At 38.6% G+C, this 14740-nt stretch overlaps 3 protein-coding genes across 3 annotated transcripts; 1 reads left to right on the forward strand and 2 right to left on the reverse strand.

Moving 5' to 3' along the window:
• Positions 1-4699: 4699 nt before the first annotated feature.
• LOC148717564 (uncharacterized) lies at positions 4700-7418 on the forward strand. Its single transcript, XM_088743583.1, has 2 exons — positions 4700-5010; positions 5124-7418. Exons 1-2 carry the CDS (start codon positions 4772-4774, stop codon positions 5668-5670), a joined length of 786 nt encoding a protein of 261 aa, XP_088599709.1. The 5' UTR covers positions 4700-4771; the 3' UTR covers positions 5671-7418.
• On the reverse strand, positions 7205-8802 carry LOC148717565 (uncharacterized). Its single transcript, XM_088743582.1, has one exon. It carries the CDS (start codon positions 8740-8742, stop codon positions 7759-7761), a length of 984 nt encoding a protein of 327 aa, XP_088599708.1. The 5' UTR covers positions 8743-8802; the 3' UTR covers positions 7205-7758.
• Positions 8803-9490: 688 nt separating this feature from the next.
• LOC148717566 (uncharacterized) lies at positions 9491-12306 on the reverse strand. Its single transcript, XM_088743125.1, has 2 exons — positions 11826-12306; positions 9491-11538 (listed from the first exon to the last, which is right to left on the reverse strand). Exons 1-2 carry the CDS (start codon positions 12166-12168, stop codon positions 9983-9985), a joined length of 1899 nt encoding a protein of 632 aa, XP_088599251.1. The 5' UTR covers positions 12169-12306; the 3' UTR covers positions 9491-9982.
• Positions 12307-14740: the final 2434 nt, after the last annotated feature.

Raw genomic sequence — 14740 nt, forward strand, 5'->3', positions numbered from 1 at the left:
ACTTATTTCCCCATTGAGGAAAGATTACTCTTCTATAATGCCCTTGTTAGGCCGGTCATGATGTATGGTAGTATAGTTTGGACCTATCGTTCTAAGGAAGATCTCATGAGAGTGTTTCGGTTCCAGAAACGAGCAGCACGTGTAATATTAGGTACAGGTATCAGATCAAGAACTGTGGAAAATTTCAAGAAACTAAATTGGATCCCATTCTTTGATGAAGTCAAGATAAGAAAGTGCGTGTTACTCTATAAGGCATTGCATGGGGAATCCCCTACGTATATTGAAAGTACTTTAACTACAAATCACTCCCTGCATGGTAGAGAGACCAGGCATGGCCAGTATAACCTAACCTGTCCCAAGTATCGGAATACTACTGAGGCAGGAAGGTCCTTCCAAGTTAGTAGTATTAAGTTATGGAATAGTCTTCCAAATGAGCTTAGGAAACAACGTAGCATCTCCTCTCTTAGGAATGATTTGAAGAATTATTTTATAAATTCTTATAGAGACATTGATTCTTTTGAAGCTGTATTATAATCTAGTTTTATTGTATTTATAATCTTTGAATAGTTACATTGTTCAATCTCTATGGCTTAGAATGTATTACTTACTAACTTTAGTTTTGAGGGCCACTGGTTTGTCAGCGCAAGCTGTTATGTGTCTACCCTCTTTAAATAAAGTCGATTACTATTATTATTATTATTATTATTATTATTATTATATTATGATCTTTACCCCGATTTCCTATTTGATCAGCGAATTCGAGAAAAATGGGGTAAATTCTGAGCCTTCATGCTACAAGTGAATAATACCCGAGGTTCCCATATGCCCGAATTTCCATCTTTTTTTTTTTCAGTGAATTTGACGAAAAACGGGGTAAAATCTGAGAGTTTATTCTCCGAATTAATAGATCCCAAGTTGCCATATAGCCAATCCCTTACCCGATTTTCCATAAGTTCCCATATGCCATCCTTACCCCGATTTCCCATCTGATCTGCTAATTCGAGAAAAACGGGGTGAATTCTGAGCCTTCATGCTACAAGTGAATAATGCCAGAGGTTCCCATATGCTATCTTTACCCCGAATTTCCATGTTTCTTTTTCAGTGAATTTGACAAAAAAAGGGGTGAAGTCTAAGAGTTTATCCTCCGAATTAAATAGATCCCAAGTTGCCATAGTCAATCGCTAACCCGATTTTTCATTTTTTCTTTCAATGAATTCTAGAAAAACGAGATGAATTTTGAGAATTCGGCCCACAAGTGGCTAGTACCCTAGGTTTCCATATGCCATCGTCACCCCAACTTTCCATTTGATCAGTGAATTTCAGAAAAAAGAGGTAAATTCTGGGCATTCATGCCCCAAGTGTATAATACCCGAAGTTCCCATACGATATCTTTCAATTTTCAATTTTTTTTCAACAAATTCTAGGAAATCAGGCTAAAATCTAAGAATCCATCCTCCCCGATGAAATAGATCCCAAGTTGCTATATCCAGTCTTCAATCCGATTTTCCATTTCTTTTTTCAATGAATTTAGGAGAAACGGGATTAATTCTGCGAATTCATCCGCAAGTGGCTAACACGCTAAGTTCCCATATGCCATCTTTACCCCGATTTTCCATTTGATAACCGATCGAATTCGAGAAAAACGGGGTAAATTCTGAGCCTTCATGTTACAGGTGAATAATACCCGAAGTGCCCACTTGCTATCTTTATCCCGAATTGCCAATTTTTTTCTCAGTGAATTTGACAAAAATCGGGGTGAAGTCTAAGCGTTCATCCTCCGAATGAATTAGATCACAAGTTGCCATAGCCAATCTTTAACCCGATTTTCCATTTTTTTATGAATTCTAGAAAAACGGGATAAATTCTACGAATTCATCCGAAAGTGGCTAACACGCTAAGTTTCCATATGCCATCCCCTTTACCTGGTTTTTCCATTTGATCAGCGAATTCTAGAAAAACAGGGTAAATTCTGTGAAATTCATCCTTAAGGTCCTTTAGATGGAATATATTCTAATGACTTGCCATAGCCATCTTTACCCGATTTTCGATTTGATCATTATGTGAATTTGTCGTAAACGGGGTAAATTATGACAAATCCACCCAAAAGTACAACAAATCCGACAATAATTAATAAATAATAATAATAATAACAGTACGGTATTTATATAGCGCTTTTCTATCACTATCCAATAGCGCTGTACAGTAATTTTATAAATCGGATCGATAAGATTATAAAAACCATAAAAAAATCTCTAAAACATCAGTAAAAGAAACTAGCTAATAAGGTAGTCTGTTGTAATGAAAGTAAAAACTTTAAACTTATATTGAAATTAACTAATTTCCTAGCCAATTAACTAGCTCACCAACTAATCAACTAACTTACTAGCTAACTATCTAGCGGCCTAACTTACTACTTGAATAATTAAATAGCTCAATAAGGAGTAGTCTAATTATAAAATTTGTTAAAAAGGTATGTCTTTATACAGGTCTTAAAATGTGACAGCGAGCCGCTCACTCTTATGTTGTTTGGAAGAGAGTTCCATAGAGTCGGTGCTATAAAAGAGAAACACCTATGACCATAACTTCCTAGCTTAACAGATGGTACTTTAAGTAAATTTTTAGAGGAGGACCTCAGGTTTCTGGTCGTTACATAAGGCTTCAACAGTTCAGTGATGTAACTAGGGGCCTGGCCGTTGAGCGCTTTGTAGGTCAGAAGTAGTATCTTGTAATCTATGCGCTGGCTAACTGGGAGCCAGTGCAGCTGCTTTAAGATGGGTTTGATATGGTCGTACTTTCTTGTATGAGTGACGACACGAGCTGCGGCACTCTGGACATTTTGTAAGCGATCTATCAGGAATTTGGGCAGTGCGTATAGTAGCGAGTTGGTGTTATAATTTAGAAACAGTACTAAAAAAAGAGCTGCTTAAAACAGCAGAACCGGACCGTAATGAAATTAGAGACAGAACTAAAGAGAGTACAACAACAACAACCTTTATTTATGTGTCAAATCTAAAATAGCAGTTATACAACCACTAACTGGGGACACTAAATACTACCTAAAAATTTGAGAAATTTAAAAATAAAACAATATATATGTACAATTTAAAATCTAACCTAAGTCTTACATAAAAGGCAGTTTTCACATTTACTATCAGTCAATTTAGAAACAAGGTCTATTCTACGTATGTTACATTTAAAAGATGATATGGATGTCAGTTCTCTTACATTTCTTGGTACAATTGCCCATATTTTGGGTCCCATATATCTAAGCGAATGTTTTCCAAAAGTGACAGTATTAAATCTAGGTATACCAAAATCATTATTACGCAGTGTGTACCTAAGTTGTGGAATTTGAAAAAGGCTACATATGTAATTAGGAGATAAATTGTTCTTTACCTTATACATAAGAATGGCTATATCCTGTAGTCTTCTGTTCTGCAGTGTACTTAGGTTAGCCATGTCTAATAATTTATCATAACTACTCCCCTTATCACAGTAAACTGCCCTAAGTGCCCTTTCTTGAATACGTTCCAATTTTCTAGTATCACTCGCCCTACAAAAATGCCAGACAAGATGGCTGTATGTTAAATACGGAAGAATGGCTGCCTTAAACAACTTCAGCTTGGTGTCTGTTGGTATCATATTCCTGAGCCTCATCAGGACTCCAACACGCTGGCTACTCCTCTTACAAATGTTAGCAATGTGTTCATCAAATTGAAGCCTATTGTCTATATATACCCCAAGAAGTTTTAAACACTTGGTAGATTTAACTTCATTGTCATCAATTATAATACTATCCATATCATTATTTTTATTCCCAAGTGTCATTGTCTGATACTTGTCATAGTTCCCTTTTAAGAAATTCGATCTATACCATCTGGAGGCTAATTCGGCACTTGCTATTAACTTATCATGCACCTCAACTAAAATCAGCGGAACCGTAATAAAATCACATCACAATCTACTATTTCAAATTTCACAATCTACTTCTTCAGATCTTTGCCATACAGCAAAAACCTACGATATTCGAAACAATCAACTGAAGGCCAAACTTCTGTGATTGAAGGAAGACTTCGTGACGCAGACAAATTATCAGAACTTTGACCTCTCAGTCGATCTTACCTCCAGCAGATCAGCGAGGCGTCAAAAATATATAATTTTATGCCGACGAACCATAATCTACGATCTTCAACGATTCAAGAAAATAAAACAATTGTGATATGGGTAAAATGTTGTCTTTGAAGTCGCAAGTCGAACAATGACGTCTGTAAATAAAGCAAGACTGCAAATGAAGCGTGAACAATAACGCATCCTTTGGTCAAAAGTCGCTTTGTTATTTACGTAGCAAGTTGCTCTTCCACGTTTAGGACGTTTAGATTAGAAGAACGATGCGATCACACGGCGTTAACGAAGGAGTGATAGAACTTCAAGGAAAGTAATGTGAGAGATTGCGAACAGCGTGTTTTCCTGAGATCAGTTCCAAGTTGCGTGACAAATTTTCTACTTATCCCGACCCCCTTGAATGAGCACTTTTGCTTGAAGACATAACTGCAACGGGATCTCTTAACCAGTCCCAAGCCGTGTGTCGCTCCATAGATCACAGGATGTGATTGGCCATTGTATCACATTACGTCAGAGGACATATCTACAACAAGAGGACATAACTGCAACGGTACAATAGCCCACGTTGGAAAAGAGCGGTAGCCTGGAACCGAAGTCGCCGCGCAAGCGCTTATGGGACTGTTTGGGGGGACGCAGGTAAAACAAAAACATGGCGGAATTTAGCGCGGAATTTAGTGGTGACAGCAAGGTTTTAACGGAGCAAAATAGCGATAAGGTCGAAGTAATCGAAAGAAACAAATCTGATATCGTAAAGCTAAGAGAAGAAGATGTACCAGGAGCAATTTTACCTCGGAAAATACCAGAAGAATGCACCGTGAAACAGCTGCAGCGATGGCTTCTTTGCCGTGGAGCTAAAACAACTGGAAAGAAAATGCAGCTTGTTCAAAGGTAAGAAAGCTCGGGAATTATTCGAGAACTCTTATTATTGCCCCCTGTGCTTTACATTACGACGTTAGTCGACAATTTTCTGAGAAAATCGTTAATACTTTCGTGTGTTTCAGGGTAAAAGACTATTTTACAGGTGGCCTAAGCTCGAAAATAAAGGACCCTGATGGTGGAATCCATTTGGCTAAAGCTAAGGCAGACCTGGGACTCATGGAAGAAATTAACGCTAAAACACTCAAAGAAAACTTTCCAGTGGACGGCTTTACAGAGGATTTGAATATTTTACCTGCCATATCATTTGGTACATTATGGAGGTACATGATTGAAGAGAGTGATGCTAAGAAGCAATTATCCACAGCAAAACCTCTTGTCAAGGGATACAATTTTTTTAAATCTGGCCATGTCCTTAGCATTAAATGCAGGGAATCTGACGGAAAGTTTTATGTTAAAAGTCAAGTTATTCCATCAGTGAAAAAGACAGTGTTGTATAATTGCTTCATTGTTTTCAACAAAGATGGCAGTGTAGTAACAGCTTATGATGGTTGCCCAGCTGGAGTTGACGGGCATTGCAACCATGTAACTTCAACATTATTTGCACTGGAGGAGTTCTTCAAACAAAGTAAAGCACTGGTAAATCCTTCCTTAACCCCTGCACTTTCTTGAACTTCAAAGCCATGTGCATGGAATGTCCCAAGAAAAAGAAAGATTGACAATCTGCCAATTGCCAAAGCCAAATTTAAAAAACATCAACATGGCAAACTAAGCAAAAGTGAGGATAAAGCTCCTCCATCAACAAGGGATGTTAGAGCACCACATCAGCAGAACCCAAATACAAACACCGACATGTATAATTTATTGCACCGTGTCAAGGAAATTGAGAATAAGACAGGCAAGAAAATGGCCTTCAGTCTCATTTTACCGCAAAAAACTTTGGAGGAAAATAAAGAAACAATTATGGTTGAACATAATTACTGCACACCCTTGAATCACATTGAACCGGAACAAGGAAATGGTAGTCCAGTGTCAACTGAACTGTTATCACCAGTGAAATGCCATCCAGTGAGTTTGGAAGAAATAAAGGAAAGGTGCATAAAACTTAAGAAAAGGCTCTTTGCTGATGAAAAGGATGTCGATCGAATTGAAAAAGAAACCATGGGCCAATCAGTAAATGAAAACTGGAATCTGCATCGAAAAATAAGAATAACTGCATCTAAATGCCATCAAATTGCGACTCTGCATGCAACTACCTCCCCTACAAAGGCCATTAGTGAAGTCTTACATTACAAGCAAATCCCTCAAACAATTTATATGAAAGAGGGCTTGTCAAGAGAAGGCACTGTTATTGCAGAATACATCAAATCAAGGAAACTGAACAATCAAAATGTCCTTGTGAAACCATGTGGACTTTTCATCAGCAAATCACATAATTTCTTGGCTGCATCTCCAGATGGCTTAGTATACAATGCTGACTCCGCTGAGCCAAGTTCCAGTGGACTTATTGAAATAAAACTTGTCTTCCTAAAGGAGAATGAGACTTTGCACGATGGACTTATCAGAAAAAGAATCTTTCTTCCTGGTTCAACTGATGGACAGCTGGTTATCAACCAGAAACACAAGTATCACTATCAAGTCCAGCAGCAGTTGTTTGTTACACAGAAATCATGGGTTGATCTGGTGATAAAGGGAGTTAAAGAGCTTCCAGACAGATCATTTGTAGACATTGAAGGTGTTTTCATTTCAACAGTAAACTTTGATCCTAAATTCTGGATCTCAGTGCTTGCAAAACTGGAGGCATTTTACAATGAGCACATTCTTGTAGAACTTGCTTATCTGCGTTTGAAATATGGCCTATCAAGATTTGACATGAGAGGATGTTGACTGACATACATATTTAATTTGCTAAATTGGTATGTTGTTGAACTTGCTTTCCTGCATTAGCTTTCGATGCCCACGAATAATGATTTAATTCACGGTTGGGGCGAACAATTTGCATGTGGTTTGATAAATTTACAATAATTTTGTCTGCCCCAGAATTGACTTGAAATCATTGTTTATAATCACTTACATGTACTGTAGGTTGAATTCGGGAAAGGTCTATAAGATGCATTAATGAGATGACACTCACTCCATGTAAACAAGGCTAAAATTCATTAGGGAAAGTATGAAGCTAAACTAGAAATTCAGGGGGGGGGGAGGGTTGGAAGGGTTTAAATGAAAAAACCCTCCCATGGGGAAGTATGGATATTTCTGGAGTCATGCATTTACACTTTAATCAATGAGAGGTGGTAAAAAGTTTGTAAGTGCCCCTATAATTATAAACATGTCACTAGCAATAGGAGCCAATGTTAAAGGAATTCTGCTGTCAAAAATATGCCAGTTTTTCATCCTTTCAATACATCTCTCAACATGTATTCTCAGGCTAGCAATTTTTTTGTTGTGTGCCATTTCTTCTTTGCTGAACTGAGTTTTTCCTTTAAGAAAAGAAGGTATGTTTACAGTAACCCTTTTTGCAGCTAAGTCATCTTGTATGTCAAAGCCTTTGTCTGCCAGGACATCATCCCCAGGATGCAAGTAGTCAATCACATGAGACATTTTGGTAAGCTCCTTGTCACTTATGCTACCAGTGTAAAGCTTGCTTAAAAATCCCAGGGCTCCAGTGGGCGAAAGACCAACAAGTCCTTTCATAGTTGTTGTTCCTTTATACGAAGAATAACACACTGACTGCATGTCAAGTGATGAGGGGCTCTCTGCTCAAATTTCAACAGCATCAATAATTAGAACTGTCCTTGGATAAAGTTCCTTAAAAATGTTTGGCATGAACTGATGTAGAAGCTCTCTCCTGGGGAGGCAAATTAAAGGCTCCAGTTCAATCCTCATAAACCGAACCCAAGTGTTAAACTCAACAGAAACAGTAGTTTCAGAAACATTGAATCTGTGTGCAAGATCCTTTTGAAACAAGCCAAGCCTAAGTCTCATTGAAGTCAAAACAAACTCTTCAAATAAAGTTAATGCTCTGGGCCTTCCAAGCTTTTGCTCTGAACCACTGTCTTTCTTTTCGTAACTGCCATAGTTCAGGTTTTGAGCCTCCTGACTGACCAGGTCATAAAGAAGCATAAGTGCATCCCAGTGGGGAAGGCCTGTGTAAAATTCGACATCTTCAGGGCTGTCCTTAAATTTTACAATGTCAAATTTCTGATTTTTCGTTACATGCTGAAGTCTCTTTAACTCTCTTGATAACTCGTCTCTCTCCCTTGCTAACCTTTCCTTTTCCTCTCTCATCTCTTTAAGTTCGGCTTCCATTCGATCCAGCATTTCTACAGTCATTTCAGTTTGTGTCGCTGCATCGCAAAAAGAGGCTGGAATGGACTCCTCGTGATCAATTTCAATAAGAGTCCCTTCGTCAATTTCGGAAGAAGATCCCAAGTCGACTTTTCTTTTCTTGCTTGCTGTATTTGTAGTCGATTCCGTTCTGGACAAAATCCGTCGCTCCTTTTCCTTCTTGCTCCAAGGAAATATCGGTGGAAGGTGAGTTCTGCTGAGCTTAGTACCTCCAGTCCAATGCGCAGAGCAAACGCGTGTGCTGTCGGACTCTGTCTTTAAATTATCATTTCTTAGTAAACGGACATATTCTCTGCGAATACTTTCATCTTTTGGAATTCGATAAAACGTCAATCCGAAGGAGTTTCTGAAATTATTGGTGCACAAAGGCACACAGCAACTTACGTACTTGGGCATAATTCAAGATGGCCGACTTGAGCGTCCTCCCAAACAATCCCATAAGCGCTTGCGTGGCGACTTCGGTTCCAGGCTACCGCTCTTTTCCAAAGTGGGCTATAGACGTTTCTTCTCACGCGGGAGAAATTAAATCAATTCAGGATCAGGCGATGGATTGGTTCGGGCTTTTGATTCCTCGACCAATCAACTTCACGAATTCCAGTTATGTAACGAAATCCATATGTGCCATGATATGGTGAGTAACGCTTGGCATTACTAAACTGAGAATCACTCACTGCGGAACCTGGTTTTACTTCTACTGATGCTAGCGTTAAGGTGGCTGAACACAGTTTTTGATACCTTTGTTTCTTTCACCATTTTCTCTAAAACCCTTGATCTCTCGGTCGCCAAAACTGGCAGCATGCAGCAAGCAAGTTCACAACACAAACTTTGCTTTTTTGATAATTGAGCTGACATGTGTGCCGTTTCCATGGCGACACGAATAGAAATAAACAGACAATTAAAATCGGTTGTTTCTTTGAAGAAAATCTGGTCATTAGATTTTCTTTATAATTTGCAGGCAACGAGCTTGTAACCATACTCACAAGTTAACACCATTTTGATAACAATCGGGGGTAAACCTGAAAAAATGCCCATTTTTCACTCATTTTTCACAGCTAGGACTTACTTCAAAACTTAGGCAAACTATATATCCCTGGAAAGCTTATGACTTGAAGATCATGAAAAAAAATATTTTAGACTCAACATGTCAATTGTAATAGGATACCACTCATTTAATTGAGCTCCCTGCTGGGTTCTACCAGGGGTTACTTAAGAAAAGATAACTCCTTCTGGAATTAATGAAAAATAACGTTTTTAGTATCAATTCAAAGAAGACATGTTGCTTACTGTTATAAGCAGAGGGATTTCTAATATGTTGAAAACATTTTAAATGATGATCAATTAAATTTGACATGGAAAATCAGAGGGGTGTTTCACTTCATAACTTTAAGTACATACATCATATGGAAAATTGCTCTGCTTATAACACAAAACTTATTAAAAGGAACAAATGCTGAAAATTTCAGATCAATTGGATAAATTGTTGTCAAGATATCTTTTCTAGAAGACAAAATTATTGCGTAATGATAAAATGGCCTTTAAACTTACAGATAGCAATCAAACTTAATTTTTTACAATATGTAACCACTATAGTGGCCCAAGTGTCCATATTTTGTCCACAGGAGTATCTAAAAGTAATTTAAAAACATCCTGGTTCATAAGTAACTCCTTCAGCTTCTCGAAGGGCTTCCTCTCGACGAGTCCTCAGAAGTCGCTCCCCTTGACGCCGTCTCTTTTCCTTCTGCATAACCTGCAAATCGGACTTAGCCAATCTTTTACTGTCTTTTGCATGTGTTGCCACTCTTGTACAAACACCACCAGGGATACAAAGCCTCTCCATGATTTTTAGCCTACTAGAAGCTCCATTATGGTAGTGGCAGACTGCTGATGCTGCAGCACACCGAATTACTTTTGCACCATGGTGTTTATGTTTAGGACACCGTACCCACACCATTGAGTTAACACACTCATTGGGATTTTGTGTTGTTCCCAACACACACCTCTCTAGCAATTTCGAGTCACTTAGAGTCATAAAAGTGGGTTTCAAGACATCAAGAAAGACATCTGGCAAACAGTTACCACTACTGTATGTAGATGTTCCTGTTGCTTTGTCTTGCTTCCATTTACACCAAGAGGATTCCCCTGGTGGACAAAATCGATGCTGTTTGGCTGGGTCATTTGACTCAACATTGTGATGGAGTATTGCAATAATGTTTTTTTTCATTCCATAAACTGCAACCTCCACCTCCCTTCTTCCTGGATTGGATTTCCTGATGGTATTTTGCCGAATTGCAAGTCCATAATCTTTCTGGAACTTCTTTATTCTTGTGTCAGACAGTCTCCCTATACCACCAATAGGTTTGCCATCAGCTAGTTTCCCTTTAGTTCTAGCCTTCAGGTTCAACAGATGTTTGCCCATCCTTTTTTGGACATGTCCCACGCAGTCTAATTTCTCAACTTTGATTTCACCATAAATATTTTCCACAGAATTAAAGGCCTTGCTATCACCATCGCTCACCATCCATCTGTACCTCAGGTTGTGACGTTCCAATGACCTTTCCCACAAGACTACAGCTCCTTCACACTCCATTGCTGGTGAGCTACCAGCAAAGTTTATGTCACACTCATGTTCCAACAACCACTCCTCAAATTCTTCCTCATTTACACATTTTGCTTTATTTAAAGCACATTTCTGACATGCCTTTGAAAGGACATGGTAGTCCAAAACTTCACCAGTGTCCACTGAAATGACAAAAACCACTCCAGTTAATGAGGTAAACCCTCGTTTGGCCCAAGTGCCATCAAAACTTACAACAGCATCCAGAGTATCATCCAGATCTTTTTCTGGGTTTTCTTCCAAAATCTGCTGCCGAAGTCTCTCTCCAGCTTTTCTCATGTCATCCTTTGCTTCATCCTCAAGAGCTTCCAGGATGTTGTCCACTTGTTTGTAGTAGGCAGGCTTAGAAAGGCAAGGCATGTTCATTATACCACAGAATGTGGCAAGGCCTTCATAACCACAGCCACTCTCTATAGCATGGTAGACAACTCGGCGGTTAATGTCATAGGATTTCCCTCGCTGGGTCACACCACTGGATGTTGGAAGCGGACTGGATTCCTCACAGGAACTGCACTGAAGGGAAAACTGTGACATCAGCCCTGCTCTTGCACTTTTATCTTCCTCAAGAGTTAAGGTGCCTAAAGACAAATCAAGTGAAAATTGTAACATAAATCGGGCAATTTTATTATAAGCAAAGTACAGACCTCAAGTCAGAAATACACATACTGTGGTTTTTCCCCATAATTTTTTGTTTACAGTTTATATGCACAATATATACCTCAAAATCTTTCTCTTAACCAATCCAAGATTTAATAGATAAATCAGCATATTTAGCAGGGGAAACTGGAACTAAGGGTCGAAATGATATGGGAAATACGTCATAATCGAGAACAGAGAAAGACATAGATTTCAAAAAATTTCTCACCTTTCTCACACACGTGTGCCTTAGAGAGGGCCGTGGATAAATTTTTCACATTTATTAATCTATATTCCTCGCTTTCCTCGGTATTGAAGGTATACTCTTCATCAGTGCTGTCTAAAAGAAGCTCCTCGTCGGCATATTTCATTTTCTTTCTTGAGGAACCAACGGTTTCTTTAGAGTCCGAGTCGGAGAGCTGATTTTCATCCCGCGAAGTGCTCGGAGTTGAGGCGGCGATTTCGTAAACATCAGGAGCTGTTTCTTCAGACTCTTCTTTCTGTTTTCGCCTTCCAGAAAAATATCTCTTTCTTTTCTTCCTGTAGACAGATCTACTTTTCTCTCCGACCATTTTCGATATAACTTCTCCTTTGATTATAACTTTTCCTTTGATTGCTCCGAGTACACTGAGTGTCACAGTCGACCAAAACTGCCTCTAAATCTATCCCATAATGGTTTTGACCCTAGAAAACCCTTCAGATAAGACTAAATGAAGTATCTCTCGATAAATCCTGCCCGTTTGGAGCTTGGTTGCCAGAAAAACACGTTATAAACAACTGAAAAATTAAAAAATGCTCTTCTCGTTGCCATGGTAACCACGCCATTAGTCAGAGCGGGAATTTTAAAATCGCTCAAAAAGGCAAAAATAGTGAAAATAAGTGGAAAATTATTTTTCCATAGCAAAGTTTAATACCCAAAGCTGCAAATTCCGAGGAAAACAAAAAACTCAGTTTTGGAGCAAATTTCAGGTTTACCCCCGCCTTAACAAAGTTAGAGGTTCACTCGATTTTCTACAATTTCCTTTGCTTAAAATCAATTTTTTTTCAATACTCCAGTTACTTATTCCCTGAAGTATTTTCGTGCCAAATTTCGTGAAATTCTAAAGAGTGGTTCTCAAGAAATAGGCATATTTCCGAGAAAGCAATTTTTCCATTCAATCGCGACAGGGATGAAAAACGTCTGCGCATGCGTGAAGTGAGAGTTGATGTTGTCGTTGGCGAGCTTTTCGATCGTCCGATCGATGAAGTGTCGGCGCAATTTAAACTGTGTATTCGTGGATATATTTTGCATTTCAGACTGCAATGTAAGGACGCTCTTTGACAATAACTTCTGTAAATTGAACTCGTCGACATGTTGAACGTATTATTTTTGGGAAATGTTTATTTGCTTGCTCATGATCAAGGGCCAAATTTCAGTACTCGGTAAGGAAACTTTGCAAGCTTGATATCTTTGAGTATAATTTACCTCCATTTTAGATAATAAGCTAAGATTCAAATTGATAGAAGGTAAATAATAACATGCTTTGGTAATAAATGTGAATCTCGAAGAAAAATGGAACTTATATTTTTATCAAGGCGAAGCCAAAGCAAACCCATCTTACACGGTGTTACATGAACAAATCAAACACGCTGCAAAATATCCCGTTACCCCATGCATATTGCTCTCACTGGAATTTAACATTCGTTACAGTCCTAAGAGTGTATTGGAAATTAGTTATTTCCATATGGTATGAGAGGAGCTCATATGAGTGCTGCCACTCAGCAAAAGCCACATGACACCCATTGTTCTCGTGGATGTGCTATCATAAAGAAAAATTCCTGGGAAAGAAAGCACCTTTTAAAAGTGAGCTAACTCACTTGCTTTTGAAAATTCTTGAAATTGAGGAGATGAATGTTGACTTGCGCTACCTTGACCTTTCTAGCTTATATTTGTATTTCAACTGATTAGCTTTCTCTTTGACCTGTTAAAAACTCCCTTGTGTGACTGGCTCAGTTAAAACCTTTAACATGATTATCACTACTATTATTTATTATTTATTTTTATTTGCTCATTTATTTATTTCATTGTTGCGTGTGTGTGTGCGTGTGTGTGTGTGTGTGTGTGTGTGTGTGTGTATGTGTGAGAGCCTATACAGTGTCTGTTTAGGTAGTCCGCCTAGAATAGCTCTGCTAACTGTGGGCTACAAAAGCCTTTATTTCTTTCATTTTAAAAAATAAAGTCAATGTTGTTGTTGTTATAAGTACAATGGTGTTGGAACTCAAATGAAAGCAGAAGCCAGAATTGCTTCAGGATTTATGCTGACAGGAAGTTCAGGACCAGTAGTGGTATGGTCGATGATATTGTTCAGTGCTTTAGGGCCTTGCAGAGGTTGTAACACACCAAAGGTTTGAGGAGTTTTGTGTGATTGAATCATAGATCCTGTTGCCTAGTAAGATTCCTTGAACAATTATCTGGTACACCCACGCCTGACTCAGTGGACTGCTTATTACAGAAATATCCACATTGGATGAATAAAATAATTTGCTAAACAAAAGGGCAATAAGTGTACATGAGATGCTTCCTGTTCTGCCAGTAACTGTTGACTGTAAAATAGTGCTCAGAAAGAACCAGAAAATGACATTGCCATGTTGATGTGGTTGGATATTGACTGTTTTTTTGTTTTCTTTTTTAAGAAAGAAAAAGTTTTATCAAAAAAAATGCAACAGATTTATCGAGCAACCTTTGTGGGATTACATGGTTAGAGTGCCGGGATGTTTTGTGCGGGACGTCGAGGGTTTGAGCCCCAGCCAGACCAATACTCATGGTCTTAAAAATAACTGAGGAGAATTTCCTACCTTTCTATAATATCAAGAAATGGATAGACATTCTAGTCTTCTTGGATAACAACAAATAAACCGTAGGCCCCGTCTCCTGCAGGGTTAGGGGTAGGAGACGTTAATTTCCCACACACGAGATTACTGTGTGGTGGATGTCCTACCCTGGGGTGGGATGGGTGGGTTGCTGTCTTATGTTTCATACACGAGCCTCTGGCTCGGGCAATCTGGGTAACCATGCCTCACATATAGACAATAAACTTGATTGATTGATTGATTGTGTAAAAGCATGGAATCCCAAATGAAAGGGTTCCCAAATCTCCACAAAAA

The sequence above is a fragment of the Stylophora pistillata genome, chromosome 13 (genome assembly GCF_964205215.1).
Source record: "Stylophora pistillata chromosome 13, jaStyPist1.2, whole genome shotgun sequence".
Taxonomy (NCBI): Eukaryota; Metazoa; Cnidaria; class Anthozoa; order Scleractinia; family Pocilloporidae; genus Stylophora; species Stylophora pistillata.

What these genes read in the sequence shown, in the direction of transcription:
- LOC148717564 (XM_088743583.1), top strand. Translation starts at nt 4,772, where the DNA reads ATGGCGGAATTTAGCGCGGAATTTAGTGGTGACAGCAAGGTTTTAACG. An exon ending in AAAATGCAGCTTGTTCAAAG is followed by an intron (nt 5,011 to 5,123) that starts GTAAGAAAGCTC and finishes CGTGTGTTTCAG; the next exon opens with GGTAAAAGACTATTTTACAG.
- LOC148717565 (XM_088743582.1), bottom strand. Translation starts at nt 8,742, where the DNA reads ATGCCCAAGTACGTAAGTTGCTGTGTGCCTTTGTGCACCAATAATTTC.
- LOC148717566 (XM_088743125.1), bottom strand. Translation starts at nt 12,168, where the DNA reads ATGGTCGGAGAGAAAAGTAGATCTGTCTACAGGAAGAAAAGAAAGAGA. An exon ending in GGCACACGTGTGTGAGAAAG is followed by an intron (nt 11,539 to 11,825) that starts GTGAGAAATTTT and finishes ATTTGTCTTTAG; the next exon opens with GCACCTTAACTCTTGAGGAA.